The sequence below is a fragment of the Pungitius pungitius genome, chromosome 12, assembly GCF_949316345.1.
Source record: "Pungitius pungitius chromosome 12, fPunPun2.1, whole genome shotgun sequence".
Classification (NCBI taxonomy): domain Eukaryota; kingdom Metazoa; phylum Chordata; class Actinopteri; order Perciformes; family Gasterosteidae; genus Pungitius; species Pungitius pungitius.
This window is the reverse complement of record NC_084911.1, coordinates 18269211-18289529: the sequence shown is the minus strand read 5'-3', so window position 1 is coordinate 18289529 and position 20319 is coordinate 18269211. Positions and strand designations below refer to the sequence as shown.

Below are 20319 nucleotides of genomic sequence, written 5' to 3'. Positions count from 1 at the left end.
AAATCAGCCAACAGCTGACCTCTACAGCTTCTCTTTTTATATTTACTAGCTGTTTCAGGCGTTTCATGACCACATAAAACGTCTGCTACGTCCACGTTTGGTTACTCCAGCTCAACGCACAGTTCAGAGGTCATGCTGCCTCTTTTGCTCACATCTCCATCATTTTCACTAAGGACGATACAAAATAATTTGTCAAACATGTTTTAACAGCACAAAGTATGCAATGAAACTACAAATAAAAATAGATATATGAACAAACCAGATTTTTTTTGTTTGTAATCCTTATCAGCATTGATACCTCATTGTTGTAGTTACCTTACTTTGAAATGACACCGGAAGTTAATTTGTTTTCGTGTTCGGCTCGATGTTCTTTTCAGAGCCGTTAAAAGACGTCATTAAACGGCAGCGTGTTACACGTTACGCCGTATTCGGCAGTAGTCACGTGACTGTCGTTACTATTATTATTATTATTAATAAATTCACCGACACTAACACCGTGTATTGGCATGAATTTACATCTGTGTTGCAGTTCCCTGGAGGGACCACAGGGGGGCAGCAAAGACCAATTCCATCACGACCATCATCGTCAGGACAAGAACACACGATACCAGCACATTAGGTGACAGAAGGTTTCAAATTAAAACCAAGACTTATATCCTCCTTATTGTTTAAAAATGTGCGCTTCTGCAGCAGGCCATGTGGTGAGGTAACGCAAAACTCTTTACCTCGGTGGTTTGCTTTTGTTGATGCTTTTAGAATCTTACTCGATCTCCCAAGATGCCTGAGAGCAAGTTGTGACTCGTAATATTCTTCTTCTTTTTTTTAATCATTGGAACAAATGTATTTAGTTTTGTTGTATTTGTCTTTGTTGCTTTTAATATGGACCCTGACTGGAAGTAAAGTTGAATATTGTCATGTTGGTATCATTTCATACACGTAAGAAATATCAAATATTAAAATCTGAAGCACTTGGTGTAAAATAGTACATTTACTCACTTTGCTTAAGCACTTTATACAACTTTATACTGCAATTTTATTGCATTTTAGAGAGAAAGATATTACAGCATTCAATGCTCACTTAGCAAGTCATTGCAATGTTAAAAATGGGATAGTCACGAAAACGTAACAATATATAACGTAACGATATTTACTCATTTATTTATCAGATGATTCATTTGCGTTCACAACACTAGCTGTACCTTAAAATACTCTTACTACTGTAGGCCAGAAAAGGATTTAGTATGTCCCAGTACATAACATGTCAAATGCAGTGTGCCACAAAATACCAGGAGGTACTCCTGCCTTTTACAGTAATCAAACCAGCATGCTCCATTCTGACCCACAATCCTTTGCATGGCTGCTGTACGAGCAAGAGGGTGAAAGTACAAGGTGCCATGTGATGAGAAAGTAGCATGTGCATGCAATGCATACTCAGGCAGTGTGCAGGGTTAAAGGGCAGATGCATTGTATTAAAAGTACAAAGAGAAGGTGTGCGATTAGGAACAGTTCATGTAATTATATTATTATTATTTCATTTTTCTTTTATAATTTTTTTATACAAGACAATGTTTGCGCAGTAATCCTCATCCGTGGCCCTCATGTACGCCTGGACTAAACTACACAACGTAGTTACAACTATACAGCAACAGTGACCTGTTGTTTACACATTAGTGCGTCTGTAACAACTATTCAATAAAGCCACATTTTATACAATATTACAGGATGCTGTTCAAAAGGGACAATTTGACAATATGATTTTTTACTTGTATAAATTGTTGCAACTTTTACTTGAAATACATTGTAATGTCACAAAGTACTCTCAACACTAGTCAATCAGAGTAATACTAGTACTACTAACAGTACTCGTGATGGGGGTGTAGTGTTGGCCAACAGAGGGCGCTGAGTCGCCACGTGGTGACTGAAATGCTGCGTTCACTGACCTGTAACTCCTGGAGAAGGGTCTTTATAAAAGAAGTCAGGCAGCTACACACACACACACACACACAAGCATACACACACACGCACACAAACAGGCGACTACCTCAGACAGCTGAACGCGCGAATAAGTGGAAAAGGTGTTACATGTTTATCTGCATCTGTTGAGGGGGGGGAACTACTTATAATACCGCGAGGTTGGCGGTTCGAACCCCGATTGGCCCATGCGCCATGTTGAATTGTCCCTGAGCAAGTCACCTGACCCCTAATTGCTCCCCAGACAAAAAGGTTTATGGTTTATAATACAATGTAAGTCGCTTTGGATAAAAGCGTCAGCTAAATAACATGTAATGTGATGTAATACACCCGATGGGGGTGAACGAGTGTGACGGTAGATGGGGGGGGGGCGCAATATAGAAGGAAGAAAAATAAATAAAAATAGGATGGGGGAGAGGTAAAGGTGAGAGAGGGTGTAAAGTGGCAGTTAGGGGAGGAAGCGGAGGAGCGAGAGAGGGATGGAGGAGAAGGAGGGGAGGGGGGAGGGAGAGAGGGAGGAGCAGCAGAGAGCCTGGCACTCAGGCTGTTGTCTCGCAGGAGGAATGAGCAGCAGGACAATGGACTGTCTCCCCCACGGATCCTAACGGGCTGCTGCTTCCGACACACCGGGATACGAGGTATGGCTGACGGCGCGCGGAACCTCGGATGCTCGCGATAAAAAAATAAAAAAAAAGTAATAATAAAAAAAAACTCATAAATAAATACGTGAAAGACGAGAGGCTGCCGGGAGGAAGCGACGCAGAGCAGCAGACAGAGGAGACAGCGAGCAGGCCGGTGACACGTTACCGCACAGACACGAGCCCCAGTGCTCCGTGTCACAGTCGGTGTGGACCGACCCCCGCAGCGGGGAACGGAGAATAAAGGAAACCCATCCGGAATGCGCCCGCCTCCTTCGGCTCTTTAGCAGAAAGAACGTCGCGCCGAACTCCCTCACCGAACCCCGCTGTTTTGAGTCGGTCGAGGCGAACCCCGCTAAACGACGCGAAATAAGAACGCTTTGAACACCCGGGGGTGCTGCGGACATTTCGGGTGTGCGGGTGACTCACCCGAAGCGGTTTAATTCCAAGTTCGACTGGGACCAAGCCGCAGGTCGCCTGCTGGTAAGGTGCATTTCAACGGAAGGGGAAGAGCGGGGCCACACGCGAACAATAGTTCACGTTCACACCGTAAAGCGGCAAGGAAACGTCGCTGTTCGTGTGACCTGCGCGCCGAATTAACGGCGGCTGCGTGCTCTCGCGGGGGGGGGACGCGTCGTCCGCGCGCCCACGGAACGTGTCGCGCTCCAAAACCCACGCCACACCGAAGACGTCGCGTTTTTTGATCGGAGTTCGGCGGTAGCAGCATATGTCGTGAGTACGCCGACAAAGCCTCTCTTCAGCCAGCAGCCGCACGCACCATGTGTGTGTGTGTGTGTGCGTGCGCGCGCGTGCGTGTGTCTGCCAGAACCCGTTGTTGCAGCAGGCCAGGCCCGGGACTCTCCTCGACAGATGCACGGATTGTTGTCCAAGTAGACGGGATTCATTGTAGGAGCCTCAATGTGGCCTCTGTGTGACGCTGCGCGCGCGCGCACGCACGCACACCGCCGGGGAGATGGTGTACGGAGACTCGGGGACTCTCGTCTGAACGCGCGAGCACATTATGTGTCCGCGGGGAGCAGTCCACAGCAGCGCGTGCGAGTGCCCGTCTCAATTGGGACCATTATGACCATCGTTACACCCGCAGGCGTGCACGCGCAGGTCCAGTCCTACAGGATGGGATGAAGGTCATTGATGCCGGACGAACCACCCGAACACCTCTCACAGCATCTAACACACGGAGAGGCGGTGTGTGTGTGTGTGTGTGCGTGCGTGCGTGCGTGCGTGCGTGTATGTGCAGCCTGCACTCAGTGAAGGGAGGGGCTGTTCGCCCATCAATAGATTACAAGCCAATAGTCGTTCACCTCCATATGATTATTGGTGCAGGCAGTGATGGTGTTATTTTAGATTGTGTTGACCTGACAGACTGTGCGTGTGTGTGCCATTCGTGGGAGGAGGAGGAGGAGGAGGAGGAGGAGGAGGAAGGCAGCTCTCCCTAAATGCACCGCGTTCTAATCTGGTTACAAAATAGAACAGAGGTGCACAGCGTTATTGGATGTCTGTTTTTTTTGCGCTGTAATTCCAGCGCTAGGTTGGCGCTCCCATCCATGTGGTCGGATGGAGACGGATTCTGCTCGTTTCTGTGGTGCATGTCGGGTTTATTCGCCTCAGATGAGACGCAGGACCAAAATAAGGCCCAGAGCAGCTCAGTGTGTGTTTGTGTGTGTGTGTGAAAAGGTTCTTTGCTTCACACACATTGGCCTTTCAGCAAGACAGTGTCACAGGACCTACTGTGTGTGTCGCGGGGTGCGTGTGTGTGTGTGTGTGTGTGTTTTGTCATCATCAGGAGTCAGTGGGCCCAGGCAGGGACATACCCAGCCCCTCGGTTATCAACACGGCTTTACTTTCGTTTAGTTTATTTAGTTTGACCTACAGACGCTTCAGTTCCGTAACAACGCAGCGTGTGTTTACATCCATTCCATAAGAGCGTTGCCATGGAAAAGGATGCAGGGTACCGCACAAACAGCAACACGCACCGGCAGGTTTTTAATCCCCTTTCAGTTCGGATGCGTGTGGCATCACATTTCCTGCAAAGACGCCACTAAGCTCTGTCTCAGATAACGGGAATCTTTGGTTTAAGTTCACTGAATGTTCGACGTGTGTGGATTTATTCGGAGGATGTGGAAGGGATTCGGAGCATGAGCGACAATGCAGCATCAAAGCGCCACTTTGTGTGGAAAGACGTAGTGGAGCAATGTCCACGTGAGCACAGAACCCCTCGCTCCGTGCTTCCATCACAGCTTCTCTCTGCTCTGCTTACGTAGTGCACGTGAGCTAAGCTCTCTGTTGTGCTAGCTCGCTAGCAGCCGCTGCCCTGCACTGCGGTTGCCGTGGTGACCAATGGTGTAAAATGGTGGTAAATTAGCTCCATGCTGTACTGAAGGTTGTTTTAAAGCTTGTGATGTCTGCACTGGCTCTTACACCCGACGCAACCACCGATCTGCCGGTGGTTGCGTCTTTGCCATGCCTTGATGATGAGGAACAACTCGGCATACCAATTAGTGCTGACGTCATACAAAGCTGTGATGCAGGGGCGCCCTCATTTGGGTCTCTTTGGTCTAACGTGGTTAGAAAATTAGACTCTAGTTTTTGCTTGTTCAGACTCATAGAAGGAAAGTACAAGGCAAGACTGGACACGAGCGGAGTCCTGTTTATTGGACCTTCATTGCAGAGTGTCGAATCAAAAGAAGTACGGGCTGTATTATGGCGACGATGTGGGTATCAGAAACCTCACACTCTGGCGGTGAATTTTCACACAAAGCCCACAAGAATAAGGACAAGGACGCTCAGTCCACATCGGATAAAGTCATTACCTGAGCTGCAAAACCCATTTATGTTTGGTAATGTTGTAGCCGTTTCTTGGCCTGCTCACAGCAGCCCTTGGGGTCACGAGGAGTACACCTGACAGGTAGTCCGCCCCCAGAAAGGGCTCCTCAAGGCGGGCAGCGCGGTAAGATCAGCTTTGGTCTACAAGATGGTATCATAAAACCTCACACCCCCGCCGGAGTGTGGATGACTTTAGCGCAGCGTCGGTTCGGATGGTCAGCGCCACCCCTCCCTATGATTTTAATGGTCTGGCCCGCGTTTGGTCAAAGTGGGGAGTAAATGGCCAGAACCTGAAATGAGTACTACATTAACTTCACAGGAACCTTTAGTACTGGTAAAAAAAAAAAACAGACAGATAAATATTGGTTGGATTGACGATCAAGATTTGACAAAAAAAAAATGCATTATTAATCATCAAATAATCCAGCTTTATACACTAAGTTCAATTCAAGTACTTCAGTGGACTGTGAAACCCCTGAAAAGCCAGCGTGGTGTTCTGTTACTACGTCAAAGACATCCATGAAACACAATCGGCGGATGTGATATCCAGACGGCCGCGTCAATCGACCTGCGTGGACGCGCAGGTGACCGTGGATTTCATTAGTCGAGGTATTTTGCTGGCGGTAACGTTATTAGCGTTACAAGCCTTACACCAGGGAGATGTACTCTGCTCACGCAGGGTGTACAGCTGTTCCTTTAACATTATCTTGAGGAAATAAGCAGTTTTCTGAAGCCCTCTACAGACATCTCATCTGTTCGTACTTGGTCCATTGAGAGACGCAAGACTAGAAACAAAGCCTGATGACAACATCACACTTCGCTGTGGGGCAGAAGGCAAAAGCAGTCAGCCGCCTAATGGGATTGTGATCATGAGAAAACAGCTTGATACCTGGGGGGGGGAGCATGGGGGGGTCGGAGCTTCTATCTCCCCGCGCTGACTTTGTCACAAAGTAAGTTTGGCATTCGCAGCAGTGAAGAAGACACACACACACACACATGACACGTGAGGCCAGGTCACAGTGCGTCAGCGTTTTAATTGGATTATTTTGACAGCTCCCGGAGTGCCATGTGGGTGTTATGAAATAAACAGCATCATCGGCAACTCTGTCGGATGGGTCATTTTCGGGCGATGCTCGATTATGGATGAAAATTGTGAACAGGGCACTTAAGCGGATTGGCTCCAGGTCGGGGCACTTGCAGAATGAAGAGGATCAAACTTGAGGCAGAGATACAGCTACTAGAGATACTAGTAGCTAGATAGAGAGACTCTTCCTGTGGTGCAACACAATGTGATCGTTATCTTTTGGTAGGGTTCCAATGGAAGTCTCCTCTGTAAAATTAGATCCGATCCATCACTGTGATGATAGTGTTGATAAAGTTACTCCTGAGCCACAAATAAGTGAAACTTGGACTCAGTCAACTAGTCGGTTGTTTTGGTCTTAGTTTATTACTAATGTCTTAGTCAATGCGTCTTTTGTATTTCAGGATTTGCTGTATTTACAATAAAGTTATGAGCACATCTCTTATAGATAACGCTTCATTTTACGGCTCGGTCAATAAAATCAACTCATCGATCTATTGACCAAATTCAATTGTATGTCGACAAAGGTGTTCTGAAGAAGGGTTATGAAGCAGTAACCCTCATGACAGGTAAACTGACCGGTTTGAGGCGCACTCCGTGAACTGCACTTTTAATGTGATGGTTCAAAAACAGCTCAGAAACAAACTGCATATCGATGAAAAATGTATTTTTGAATGCGGATCGTGTTCTTCTTGAGTGTAATGTGAATAATTCATTTAATTGATTGCTAGAAAAATGTTTTCATCCAGCAACAAATGCTTCATTCACTAGTTTTCAGTTTGAATGTCTTTAGAGTAAAACAACATGTGAGTGCAGCAGATAGCGTCGGTTGATGTTCATTGATTACAAGGATTCCCCCTGAATGTGACCCGTGTGACTCAGGAGGTCAAACAGCTCCAGGATGCCGCCGTCCTCGTCCCTGCTGACCTGCTGTTCCCTGGCTGGCATCTGATCGTCCAAACATGATGAAGACCGAACCCCCGGCGGCCCCGGGGGGCAACGGCGGCAGCGGGAGCTCAAACCTGCGGAGTCCCTCGCCCCACCGCAACGCCTACGAGGCGGGCCTGGCGGCGCTCAAGAAGGCCACCGACCACTTCAACAATGCCGCAAACGGAGGCGCCGGCCCCGCCCCCAAACCCGCTCCTCTGCCTCGCCCCACCGGGAGGGGCCGGAAATACGGTTCCAATGTCCACCGCATCAAGAACATGTTCATGCAGATGCAGTCGCCTGGCGACGAGGAGGACGGAGACAAAATGATTGGTAACTCACCCGGACTCAATGTCATGCAGTTATTTTCATTATTATGTTTAAATATCGTCACCCACAATTTACATTGTAACTCCTAATCTCCCATTTGAACCCAATCCAGGGACATGTATTCAAACGCTGTGGCTGATAGCAGGTGGTCAGGGGGGAGTTGGGTGGAACGATGTTTGGAATTGAAAGTTCACTGATCCCAGCAACGAACACACTATCCAGTTGTCTGAAAATATAAGCAATTGTTACCACGGCATGTTGTCATGTTTGGCACTGTATAAAAGCACTGTAATGAAACACGGTATAAGTGGCCGTAATAAGAACCATATTTTGTGTATAAAGAGTTAGTTTAGATACCTTGTATGTATGGATGTATTTAGAATGAATTAACATGTTAGCATGCACCGCTCACTAGCTTACTAACTGCTTTGTAACCAATTCTGAGGCTAAAAGTTTGCATTATTTGCTGTGTTCCTGTTTGGGGAGTTAAAAGCAGCGTTTCCAGGGACATTTTTGTTACAAGAACTAGCCAGCAGTACAAAAACAATGCTGCGTCTTCTACATTGATCCCCGGTGAGAACCCGTTAGCTTTAGCTCAGTGTTTTGGCACAGTTTGCAGCCATGGAGCGCATTGTCAGGACTATCAAGCTAACGCTACCGTAAGTAGCTAAAGTTAGCTATCTGCACCGATTTGTCTAATTTCAACGAGAGTAGCAGACAAGAAAAATATTTTTTTTTGGTAATAATGAACTGTTGTGCTGTTGGGTGAAACAAAAAAGAAACTGAATAGCATGGTATACGTTTTTATTTAAAGCCTCTTGAATTAACCAATATTCTTTTATTCAGTAATCGTTTCCTTGTCAGTATAAAGAGGAACGAAAACCAAATTTTCCTAGAAAAGTCAAACCCAATTTTATGTGTACGTGGTACTCTGTGCCATTTAAACAAAATTAAAATGAAAATAGACAACAGGGTTCTCTTTCGGTTTTGATTCTACTCGGACAACCATAGTAACTGCTGCCATGTGGAAGATTAATACATTACATCACTATCCCCAAACCCAAGGCCACCTGTGTGGTGTGAAACTGGATTTTTTTCTAGAACAAACCCTACTTCCTTTCCCTTTTTGCTCTTCACAATCTTTTGATCTGACCGGCAGGGGTCGAGCAGTCGGTGAAACTGTCCCTGCCGAGGGCGTCCAGCCTCAACGAGAACGTCGACCACAGCGCTCTGCTCAAGCTCGGGGCCACGGTCTCAGAGAGGGTCAACCGCTTTGACTCGAAACCGGGCGGAGACGGTGGGGGCTTCTCCAAACTCCAGGAGACCAGGAGGATCTTCGAACAGCGGACTCTACAGGTAGGAAGGATGTCCGCGGTACCTTCTTGTCTGTTCTCATTCCGATTCAAGGCCCTGACTGACTGGTGCCTCCTCCAGGAGAAGCAGGCCGCCACCAACCGGATCTTGCTGAAGAAGGAGCGTGCATCGGGCTTCCAGGACAGCCGTCTCGATGTTGTGGCTCGCTTCAACGGTTCCACTGAGGCTTTGGACCGACTGGACGACCCCCCGGCCCCGGCCCCGGCTCCTCTCCCGGCTCCGGCTGAGGCTCCTCTACCGGCTCCGGCTCTTACCGCTGCCGCAGCTTCAGTTGGGCTCGGGGACGCCGTCAGCCCCACCGTGAGCCAGCTCAGTGCGGTGTTTGAGAAGACCGACCCGCAAAACAATGTCGCCAATGTCGCCCTCCCCCAGCGTCGGTCAGGCCCCGCCCTACCACCCAAGCCCAAACCTCCAGCCAGAACGGAGGCTACCGGAAGGAAGGTGAGAAGACTTTGCCTGATTTGGAAAAAAGAATCAATATCTTTGGTAGGGAAAAACTGGATTTTTTCTCCTTGTGTCTCTCTCTCTTAGGGGACAACGCTCCCTCTGGGTAACGAGGACGACGAGGAGATGGTGGCGGGCGGCGTGAGCACCCGGTGGGCAGAAGATCAACCAGAAGAGACTCTGCAGAGGATCTCAGGGGAAGCCATGGCCAGCGAGGAGAAGGAAGGGTTCACACAGTCAGGAGACAATCCCCCCAATTCCTCCTACTCCTCGTTGTCCTCCTCTTCTTCGGGAGTCAAGCCAGAGTTGGAGGGCCGGCCGACGGCGACTGAAGCCAGGGGCTCAAGTACGGTGGCCGCCCCGGAGCGAGACGGCTCCACCGGGGGTTCTGAAGCTGGTGCCAGGCTGGTGCAGGCGGAGGTCCACGCCTCGCTGGAAAACGGGGAAAAAGAACCTCCGGGGTCTTCTCCCTCCTCAGAGGAAGAGGAGAAAGGAGTGGAGTCTGAGAGGAGGGGCGAGGAGGAGGATAACGATGAGGATGGCTCAAGGAAAGAGGATTACTCGGAGGGCGACCTGGTGGATATCAGCGCGTACAGCGGACTTGGGGAGGAGGACTCTGGGGGCAGCCAGCTAGACGACGAGGACGATGAGGAAGAGGAGGAGCCGTATCAGCCGGAGACCAGCTGCTCCGAGATCCCGGGTCTCCCTGAGGAAGAGGAGCCCCCTCCACCAAATAGGAAGATTCAGTTCAGCACTGGGCCAATTACGGTGAGTGAGGTTTTGCCGGACACTTGGTCATGTAAATGGTCTCAAAGGGTGGTCTGAGGAGTTGTTCGATTGCTGATTCGGTAAATTGTATGCAACACATTTATATCTTTAATCAGCAATTGGCCAAACTGCTTTATAGACCCGCCTCCTGTGGGCCATTTCTGCGTGGCCCCAGCGCTGCTGAGACAAGCCGAGAGGCGCAGAGAACGTGCAGAAAAAGCATCTATTTTATAAATGTTTTACAAATATCACTGGGTACATTTCATATCTATAAAACACACATATATATATATATATTTATATATTTGTATTTGGCTATTTATTGACTAGCTGACCACTAGCGTAAAGAACATTTAGATCCATTCTTTGGAACCTTTCCTCTAACCCAACTCTTCCTGAACGCCTTGCGTTCGATATCAAGGCCTCTGATTCTTCACCCTGTTGTTCCCCCCCTGCTACACGCTGCGAGTCAGTTGTCTCTCTCCCTGAGGAAGTGAGGTGTCACCGAGACGACTTGTTTCACAACGCAAAGACCAGCTGACTGCTGCAGTAAAGATGGGGGGGAGACGAGGGAAGTCGGGGGAGGGGGGAGGGGGGGGGTGACGAGCACTCATGTACAGAAGGTGCATTGTGTTAAATCAAGACCTACGTTCAAACAAAAACACACAAGCGCACATGCACAAAGCTTAAGCAAGAATCAGCAGGAAATACTGTGGTGAAATACCGTGTGTGTGTGTGTGTGTGTGTGTGTGTGTGTGTGTGTGTGTGTGTGTGTGTGTGTGAGATGTTAACGGAGGAGGAAGTCAGTGCCACCTTCAATCATTTCCTTTCTCTCCTAATCTCTTCTGAGTAGCTTCGACAGTATGGTAGATAGCTGCACACATCCTCAAAAAAGATCTTTAGCTGCCCTTCTCTCTCATTTTATTGTCCAATGATAAGATACCAAATGTCCTGCGTTGGTAATATTCATCAATGTCTACGTATGCAGGAGGCGGAAGACTACAAGTTCCATTCTAGGTCAGAGGCCAGGAATTCTTAACATTTCCTCGGACATTTAAACCACTGACCTCTTTGGCCACAATGCGGATAAAAGTCAACCTGTACCCTGAGGCAGTGTTTCTTACTACCATGGTGTTAGTGTTATGTGTAGGGCTGCAACAACGAATCGATGAAATCGATTAAAATCGATTATTAAAAGCGTTGGCAACGAATTTCATTATCGATTCGTTGTGTCGCGCGACTATTATCTTTGAGTATTAAAAGAAAGTTGCGCGCGCCGCGCAGAGCTGAGAAAAAAAAAGTTGAGCGCTCGCGCAGCAGAACATCGGAGAGACCCGTACTACTGTTCTGAAACATGCGGAGGAAGAGAAGCCAATGCGACCTAAATATTTCACACTGAAATGGGGGGTGCGGGTCCTAGCGGGCAACGGGGGGGGGGGGGGGGGGTGGGTGCTGCGGTTTTCTTTGCAGCGCCAGTAGTTTTACGTTCTAATCGCCGCGCTCGACTTCAAGGTGTAACCTTTATTATTGTTCGGTCTGAAACAGCGCGCCCAGTGACGGGTGGTGCAGCAAAATTGATGTCCGGGTGGAAATCAGGAGAAAGGTCGTCCGGGAGATTTTCGGGAGGGGCTTTGAAATTCGGGAGGGTTGACATGTCTGATTGTAAGATATGCAAAAGCGACATGGCCTGGCACGGGAGCACCACGGAGATGATTCATGATTTTGTGCCTAATATATTTAATTTGGCGGCTGTAAAGTATACATCATGCGATGTGTGTATGTTGTCATTTTATTTAGTTTTTATTTAGTTTATTTAGTTAGTCCATTTTATTTGCTCACTTAGGGATGTTCAAGGAGCAATCTGTTAGTGCAAAACATATTTAGAAAGTGCACAGTCAGTTCTATTTTTCAATAAAGGGTTGGAAATTAATGTTTTTACATTTTTTATTTTTTTATTAATCGAACAAATAATCGACAGATGAATCGATTATTAGAATAATCGTTAGTTGCAGCTCTAGTTATGTGCCTAGTGATCAACCTGCTCTCTGGTTCAGAAACGCAAAGCATCCCCACTGTGCCAGTCATGTGGTTTATAATCGCTGTCTCTGATGCTGCTTGAAAACACTTTATACACTAACAAAACATGGATAAATAAATGATTGCGTAATGCGTGTAGCTTTAAAATGCCATTTTCTCTTAATATTCTACTGCAAACTGAAGCGTCCTTCTCCTGTGTGAGGGACATTCAGTGGTACATTTTGGGGTTGAGGACATTAGCATGCTATTTCCTCAGAATATTGTATTTAAAAGGGGAATACAAGCAGATTATTATAAAATGGTAACAGCATCCAGAATGGAGTCAGAATGGGAGAATATGATGTGAAAGGAGGATGTGACTCCCTGCCTGGACATGTTGGCTGATGTTACACAATTTCTAAACTGGTTGATAATTGTCGTTGACATCATGAGGACACACACATTTGATCTCCCAACAGAAACGCCGCGTGATGTTGACACTTTTAAGAAGCTCAACCATATTGGTAAAGAGCGATAAAGGATGGATGACAGCCGGGTGGTTCCTGCTCCTCACTCATGCACACGCACACTGGACCGGGCCGAGTGCTGCACAAGGCCACCTCTGTGCGTCTGGGAAAAGCTGTTGGAATGTTCCCGGGTGTGTTTGTTTTCCTTGAAAACGCACGTGTTCTCTCTCTCTCACACACACACACACACACCTGGTGTCGTGTCTTCCACACAAAGCTGCACTTTGTAGTTCTTATCAATCAGCTTCCCCTGCCCTTGTATATTTGTGTGTGTGTGTGTGTGCGTTCTGAACCAATGAGCCATTAGATTCATCCTCTGACGGAGTTTAGGATGAGAAGAGAAGGACTGTGTTTATTTCACCTGCGTCGTGGCCCAGAACAGTTTCCATCAGTCGACAGGAGAAAGCTGTTTTTATCATTGTATGATGAAGTAAAGCAAGTGCATTTTGAGAATGAGACCTAATAGACCCTCGAGCAATTTAACGAAACAGTCTGCGGTTTCATTCGCTCTTCAGATGAAGTCGTATTTCTAAATCGGAACCTTCTGGCAGGGAGGGTTGTTACTGACCACCAGCCGCATGTGCTCTTGCATGTAGAGTCGGGTGTAATAATACCCGCCGCTACTTTTTGTAGTCCCATCTACACAGAGACACCCAATATATAATCATATGTTACCATAACCACTGATTGACAGGCGTCCTGATGACATTCTGCCGTTCAGCTACTGAAGAGAAGTTGCTTTTTGGTCAAGACACACCACACAGACCACAAGGACGTCCTGACGTTGAGCGAACCCTGTGAGGGCGTAGAGCCGGTCGTCCTTTAAGCCCCTCCTTTGCGATACTGCGATCAACAAAGCACTGGTTATGCTGCGAAGGGACTTAGCACACGCTGTGATCGCTGCGGTGCAGCATTGATTCATGGATTCCTCCAGGGACTGAAAGGTAATAATGGATACGCCCGCAGTCTCTCAGAGGCCGTAGAGACTGCTGTCACATGACACCCAACGACCCGATGACCCCATGGCGTCACGCAGTCGTCATGGACGTCGTTGAACATCTATGATGCATTTCTCCCGTCCCACCACATCCCAAAGGAGCTCGATGGGGTTGGGATGTGGTGAGTGGGGGCCACTGGACTTCAGTGAACTCGTTGTCATGTTAAAGAAACCAAGAAAATTACATTTAGCCCAGGGAGCAGTTCAGGGTTGGGAGTATTGCTCAGGGACACTATGACATGGAACATGGGTAAACCAGGGTTCAAACCAACAACCCTGTGGTTCCTGGACCACCGTCACTAATCCATGCGCCACATTACATGGAGTTAAGCCTGATACCAAGAAGTGTGACACTGTACAGTTACATTTCAATCCTATCAAAGAGTTCATTTAACTACTAAGTGTTGCACATGAATCTGATCTTGACACCGGATGATGACTCCAGCTCTTTTGTACAACCGACTGAGTTGAATCTTTTTTCAAGTGTGATTTCATTTCTGCACTTCAACACTCTTTCCTAACACCGGGAAATGTGCTGTGAAGGCAGGATGGATCCATGCTTATCACCTTGTTTATGCTTAATTCTAAACCCTTTGAATTATAATCAAATGTGTAAATGCTGATCTGGGACCAATGGTGGATCAAGTCAACATACAGATCTCCTTGGTCACATGATCAGATCTTAAAGGGACAGTACGTTGATTTTACGGTTTTACTGCACTAGTCGTTTCAGTGGGGAGCGATGGGTGTTTGTTGTTGTTGTTGTTGTTGTTGTTGTTCCTCTTGTCGCCTGTGATCTCGTTGTGTGCTCTTGTGTTAGTGTTTCTGTGGCGGAGCAGGGATTGTGCGTACAGTGAAGTCTGTCGAGCTTCACACAAACACACCAACACAGCTTTAAAGTTACTCAACAGGAAGGGAACGTGACTACAGGAAGCAGTTGAACAATCACACCCTCTGACCCTGTTCGTGTCAGAGTGTGTGTGTGTGTGTGTGTGCGCCTCAGTCCTCAACATTCAAGGGACTCTTCTACATAATACTGTAACAAGCACGTCCCACACAGAAAGTCCTTTGACTTGGTCTCCTTCTGTCTAATACACATTAGCATATCTGCCAGACAGGGACAGACAGACAGAGACAGAGACAGATCAGTGCCAAACTCACACTGGGTAAGCCTGCGGTTGCCAAGGAAACCAAAGCCACGTGACCGCAGAGATGGCCACCCGGCTGACCTTCCAGAGAGGGAGGGAGGGAGGGGGAGGGGCGTGATAGAGATTTCAGAAAGGATGGGAATGGCGGTGGGACAAAGTGGGAGGCGTCTCACACGGTCTGTGCTTGGTGCGCTCTGAGAGGGAGACGCTGCGTGCTGCCCCACGTGGGCCTCTCCCTGAGGACGGTGCCACATGAGTCAGCGTGGCTTTGCCGACGGGCCGGGGGGGAAGGATCGGGTTGCCCGGTGCCAGGGCCTCGGATCAGATGGAGACTTCCTGTGGTCCAACCAGGACAACGTAGACAGTGTCGGTCTCTGCTCAGCTGGGTGAATTAAGGAGATGTTCATCCTCAGCACGCACACCGCATTGATCAGGCACCTAGATATTCATTCTCAATGTAGAAAATAAAGTACAACATTGCCTACGAGAATATAATTATATTCTGGGCTCAAATGATTATAGCTGATCATGTTGTAATGTTTTTATACGCTTGTTGTGCAGCAGAATTTCGCTGCAGTACAGAGCCCCTCTGACCTTTCACCTTTTCACCTTTGGGGGCGCAGGTGTTCACCACCTACTCCAACGAAGACTACGACCGGCGTAACGATGACGTGGACCCCATGGCGGCCTCGGCCGAGTACGAGCTGGAGAAACGGGTGGAGAAGTTGGACCTGTTTCCTGTGGAGCTGGAGAAAGGTACACAAACACACACACACACCGTTACAACCATTGGGAGTCACCCAGTCAAGCCTCCTATGTAACCAACCGGGCGCTGGTGGACGCTGGCTGTCTGCTAACATCTCCTCATCCTCTTATGGGATTACACTTAGCGCCGATTAGCCTGATTAGCAGCTAGTCATTCTGTAGCTAATGGATTGGAACCAGCAACCCTCCGTGAAGGCTACGGAGCCATGTGTGAGTTTTAGAGCATTGAGTGAGGAAGCGGAGTGAGATGAATATGTTAAAGTGACCTGTTGTTTTTCGTGTGTGTGTGTGTGTGTGTGTGTGTGTGTGTGCGTCTCCAGACAGCGAGGGGCTGGGGATCAGTATCATAGGAATGGGTGCAGGAGCTGATATGGGTTTGGAGAAACTGGGGATCTTTGTGAAGACGGTCACCGACGGAGGAGCTGCACAGAGAGACGGCAGGTACCGTCTCCACCCGTCCTCCACCCGTCCTCCACCCGTCCTCGTCCACATGTCTCACGAAGAAAACACACCCCAAAACTTCAAATAGCACCTCTGTCTGTCACTGTTTTTTTTATCCGTGCATTGACACAAGCTGTATATTTGAGGGCATTTTGGCGGAACAAAGCCGGCTGAAGGCCAAAGAAAAAGACCGACCATTTCTGCCGTGGCACCTCACAGTAACAGTAAGCAGTAAACAGGCCCCTCATAGCAGACCCTGCCATATCGTCTCCTAACATCAGCTGCCCCGACATCGAACAAGGCTCAGAACGTACATTACACTAAAGCCAGAAGCAGAAGTCACAAATCCCCACTGGATTAATAATAATAATAATAATAATGTATTGTACTTTTGTACAAGAAATGCAGCACACAGTAAGGGCGCAATGTGTGTCTCTTAAAATAAAATAAATCAAGATGTAAAATATAATATATTGAATGCATTAAAATGGAAAGTGAAAACCAGTAATTATTAAAGTAATGGTGCATCATCAGTAGGTTTCCATTTCATTGTACTTTTTTTTATTGTAAATTTCCGATTTCATGACTTGCTTAAGAAGTATTTCCCCTCGAATGTGTCCCTAAGTTTAAAGTTGAAAAGTGAGACTTTCTGCCGTTCATACGGTAGTGTCCTTTTGCCCCCCCCCCCCTCCCCTCACACACACCCACATGTGCTCCCCTGTGTCTGTGTGCAGGATCCTGGTGAACGACCTCATCGTGGAGGTTGACGGGACCAGCCTGGTGGGCGTCACCCAGAGCCTCGCTGCCTCCGTCCTCCGCAACACCAGCGGCACCGTCAGGTGCGACGCACACACACGCTCTGCGTCACACACTCACTGTTTCTAGCGAGTGCTGATAGTTCTGTTTTTGTGCATTTGTGACATGAATGTTCCTAATTGTCCCAGCTTCGTGATTGGTCGGGAGAAGCCCGGGGAGCAGAGCGAGGTGGCTCAGTTGATCCAGCAGACCCTGGAGCAGGAGAAGTGGCAGCGGGAGATGATGGAGCAGAGATACAAGCAGTACATGGACGACGACGAGGAGGTGATGCTCTCAGACCGACGACCGGGTTCACTCTGAACCTCTGGGGCAGCTCAGGGGCCTTCGTTGGCTGCAGGAAATCAAGAGGGGCAGAAGTGTGTGTGTGTGTGTGTGTGTGTGTTACAAAATGTCCGTCTGTGTGGCACCACGTGGCCGGTGCACTTTTCAAACTCAGTCCAGCTTCTCCACCTTGTGGTCAGAGAGGTTGGGACACTTTAGTAGGAGGAGAACATGGGGGCGAGTGTGGGCGGTAAACTGTCCTCATAATGACCGGACGGGGGGGGGGGGGGGGGGGGGGGGGGTGTTATGCTTTGGTATGTTGTCCAGTGGGATTAAACTCATGACTGAAGAATTGCCGCCATTGCTCATCACTGCGGGGGGGGGGGAGGGGGCAGCATGACATATAAAGGGGTTCTGAGAGTCTACCATTGTACACATGCACACAAAACACCGGTTGTAATGCGCTCCATCTTTCCTGACGAGCCGCAGACGGGGGAGTATGCGACCGACGAGGAGGAGGAGATGAGTCCCGTGTTTCCCAACTCCATTGAGGTCTTCGACCTGGCCGAGAACCCGGACACGCTGTCTCCCGTGGAGCTGGACCCCGAGAAGCTGGCCCACAAATTCAAAGAGGTGCGCTGGGGATGCTGATGTCTGGGATGCTGCGTTTCATTCTTTCACTGACTCTGGGTTTTACTGGATTATGCGTTTCCTTTTCATCCTGTAGCTCCAGATTAAACATGCAGTCACACAGGCGGAGATCCAGCTGCTGAAGAGGAAGGTGAGAATGTTCAGCCTCCGCTCAGTAGGCCCAAACGAAATACAGTGACACATCCAGCGAATCTAGCACAACACCGGTACCTCGCCTTGTTTAACGCACCGCCTCCTCCTCCCACTGTCACATCCCCCCCCCCCCCTGCATCCAGCTGGCTCACGCGGAGCAGGATAAGCTGCGCTGGCGGATGGAGCGCGCTCAGTTGGAGCAAAACATCCGGGACAGTAAAGAGAGGATGGAAAAGCTGGAGGGCTACTGGATGGAGGCGCAGTCGCTGTGTAAGGTAATTCAACGGAGAGCACGAGAAGCAACCAGGATGCTTTCAGTCGCCATGGTGACGTCACTTGGGATATGTATCTGTTTGGAAGTTGAATTAAAACACCTACAGTACATATATAAATATCATATATTATACATATGTCTATATACTCAGTCCTTTACAAACAAAAAGGTCCATAATAAAACCCTGCTTTCTATTATATCAGGCTTTCAATCTAAATCCAAGCCACTTTAATGATATTTTGCACTATATACCACAGATACATATTTGCCTGGTTTTATATTGGAGGTATTATGGATCACTGCCGTGTTTTATGCAACACCTCAGAATCAATGTAGCTGCTTTTCATTAAATAATTTCATACCGAAAATAAGAATAAAATGTTCCCTCTAGTATTTGCTATACAGTAAAAATAAGAGTGGCAGTATCTAAACAGACTGGCACGTAAAGGGTTGCACTTCAGACATGTTAGCTATGGTCGACTGAAGTCAGTTAAAATATTTAGTTAGAGTGGAAAATTATGTATTCATATGGACATTTTTAGACTAATTGTTGCCTGCAAGACACTCAGGGAACTTCTTTTTAAAAGGAGTTTGACAGCCAAAAGGTTTTGATCTGACGTGTGTGGTTTTGTGTCTGCAGGCGGTGGACGAACACCTGAAGGAAACCCAGGGTCAGTACCAAACCCTGGAGAGGAAATACAGCAAAGCCAAGAGGCTGATTAAAGAGTTCCAGCAGAAGTAAGGAAGCAGAGACGCACCCAAGGACACAGGGAACGAGTGAAAGACCCCAGTGCTTTAATGTGTGTGTGTGTGTGTGTGTCGTAGGGAGATTGAGTTCCTGAAGAAGGAGACGGCTCAGCGTCGGGCACAAGAAGAGAGCGAGGTGACACACAAAGAGGAGGCGGAGAACTTGCAGGAAAAGGTTTGTACGGTTTGTTTCCTCCACCAGAAAACCACACTGTTAACTTTGACATTGAACTCCTGTTTGTGGCTAATAAAGAAACACATCGTCCAACCCCTTTAGTTTTTCACCGGCTTCTGTTGCTTTTTCACAGATTACCGACTTGGAGACCAAAGTGGATGCCCTGAAGACCCCCAACCCCTCCTAGACCGCAGCCACGTCCCACCTCCTGTCTGTGACTAGGAGAGAGGAGCTCTACCTTCATTCTGACCCGGGCCGACATTTCTATTCCAATCCATTTGGGGCGTGAGGGGGGGGGGGGGGGGGGGGGCGGGACCAGCGGGGAAGACAATTGTAAAACAGAGGATGGGGGCGAGTTCACCTGACACCTGCCCGGGCGGCTCGGTGCTCCATCAGCCGTCCCTCGAACGCTCCCAGAATCCTCCTCGTGTGTCTTCCCAGCAAACCCGGCTCGGGCAATCAATGCGAGGAAAAAAAACACACATTCAACAATCCGTGCTTTCACATATCGGTGATGTTGTCCTCTCTTCAAATAAGACCGCCGGATTCAAACCCATTTCACGACGGCGCTTTCATTGAACAGGCTCGTCACAAAGTGCTTTTATAGAGGACCACAGCGGATCAGCAGCCCGCGGAGGTTATTCCATCGTTGTCACGCTACTTTTAAACTAGGCAGATCGCCGAGGAGGACAAATGTGTTGGGGGGGGGAGGGGGTTTGTGGCCAGGGATTGATCACACGAATCCAAACACGGAGAAACGTCCGCCGCCGTCTCTGACGTGGCGCCTCGCCAGTGACAACAACCGCAACTTTGAAAGGAAATAACCGCCACCTGCTGATAGTTAAGTAATAAAAACTACAAAAGAAGATGGCCGACACATTTTTGATTAGCGACACGGAACGCGCCGGCCTGGCGTTCCCTTTTCTCCCCCCCCCCCCCCCCCCCCTGGCGGGAAGGAACCAGGCTCTTCAGGTCTGAACTGTGGTGGCAAA

The 20319-nt window shown here is 48.4% G+C and overlaps 1 protein-coding gene across 3 annotated transcripts; it reads left to right on the top strand.

Moving 5' to 3' along the window:
* Positions 1–2469: 2469 nt before the first annotated feature.
* On the top strand, positions 2470–19624 carry LOC119220042 (neurabin-2-like). 3 transcript variants are annotated; one of them, XM_037475644.2, is made up of 15 exons: positions 2470–2609; positions 7417–7794; positions 8951–9147; positions 9226–9606; positions 9697–10377; positions 15689–15821; positions 16151–16271; positions 17006–17110; positions 17216–17351; positions 17838–17981; positions 18076–18129; positions 18275–18406; positions 19046–19143; positions 19231–19327; positions 19461–19624. In XM_037475644.2, exons 2-15 carry the CDS (start codon positions 7497–7499, stop codon positions 19512–19514), a joined length of 2631 nt encoding a protein of 876 aa, XP_037331541.2. In that variant the 5' UTR covers positions 2470–2609; positions 7417–7496; the 3' UTR covers positions 19515–19624. The 3 variants fall into 3 exon arrangements, with proteins under 3 accessions (XP_037331541.2, XP_037331542.2, XP_037331544.2); XM_037475645.2 differs by lacking the exon at positions 2470–2609 and adding an exon at positions 2726–3092; XM_037475647.2 differs by lacking the exon at positions 2470–2609 and adding an exon at positions 3099–3341.
* Positions 19625–20319: the final 695 nt, after the last annotated feature.

Bases quoted from the DNA above. Each gene is read 5' to 3' on its own strand.
- LOC119220042 (XM_037475644.2), top strand. From the start codon at position 7,497: ATGATGAAGACCGAACCCCCGGCGGCCCCGGGGGGCAACGGCGGCAGC. The intron at 10,378-15,688 runs GTGAGTGAGGTT...TTGGGGGCGCAG, and splicing joins TCAGCACTGGGCCAATTACG to GTGTTCACCACCTACTCCAA. The intron at 18,130-18,274 runs GTGAGAATGTTC...CCCTGCATCCAG, and splicing joins TCCAGCTGCTGAAGAGGAAG to CTGGCTCACGCGGAGCAGGA.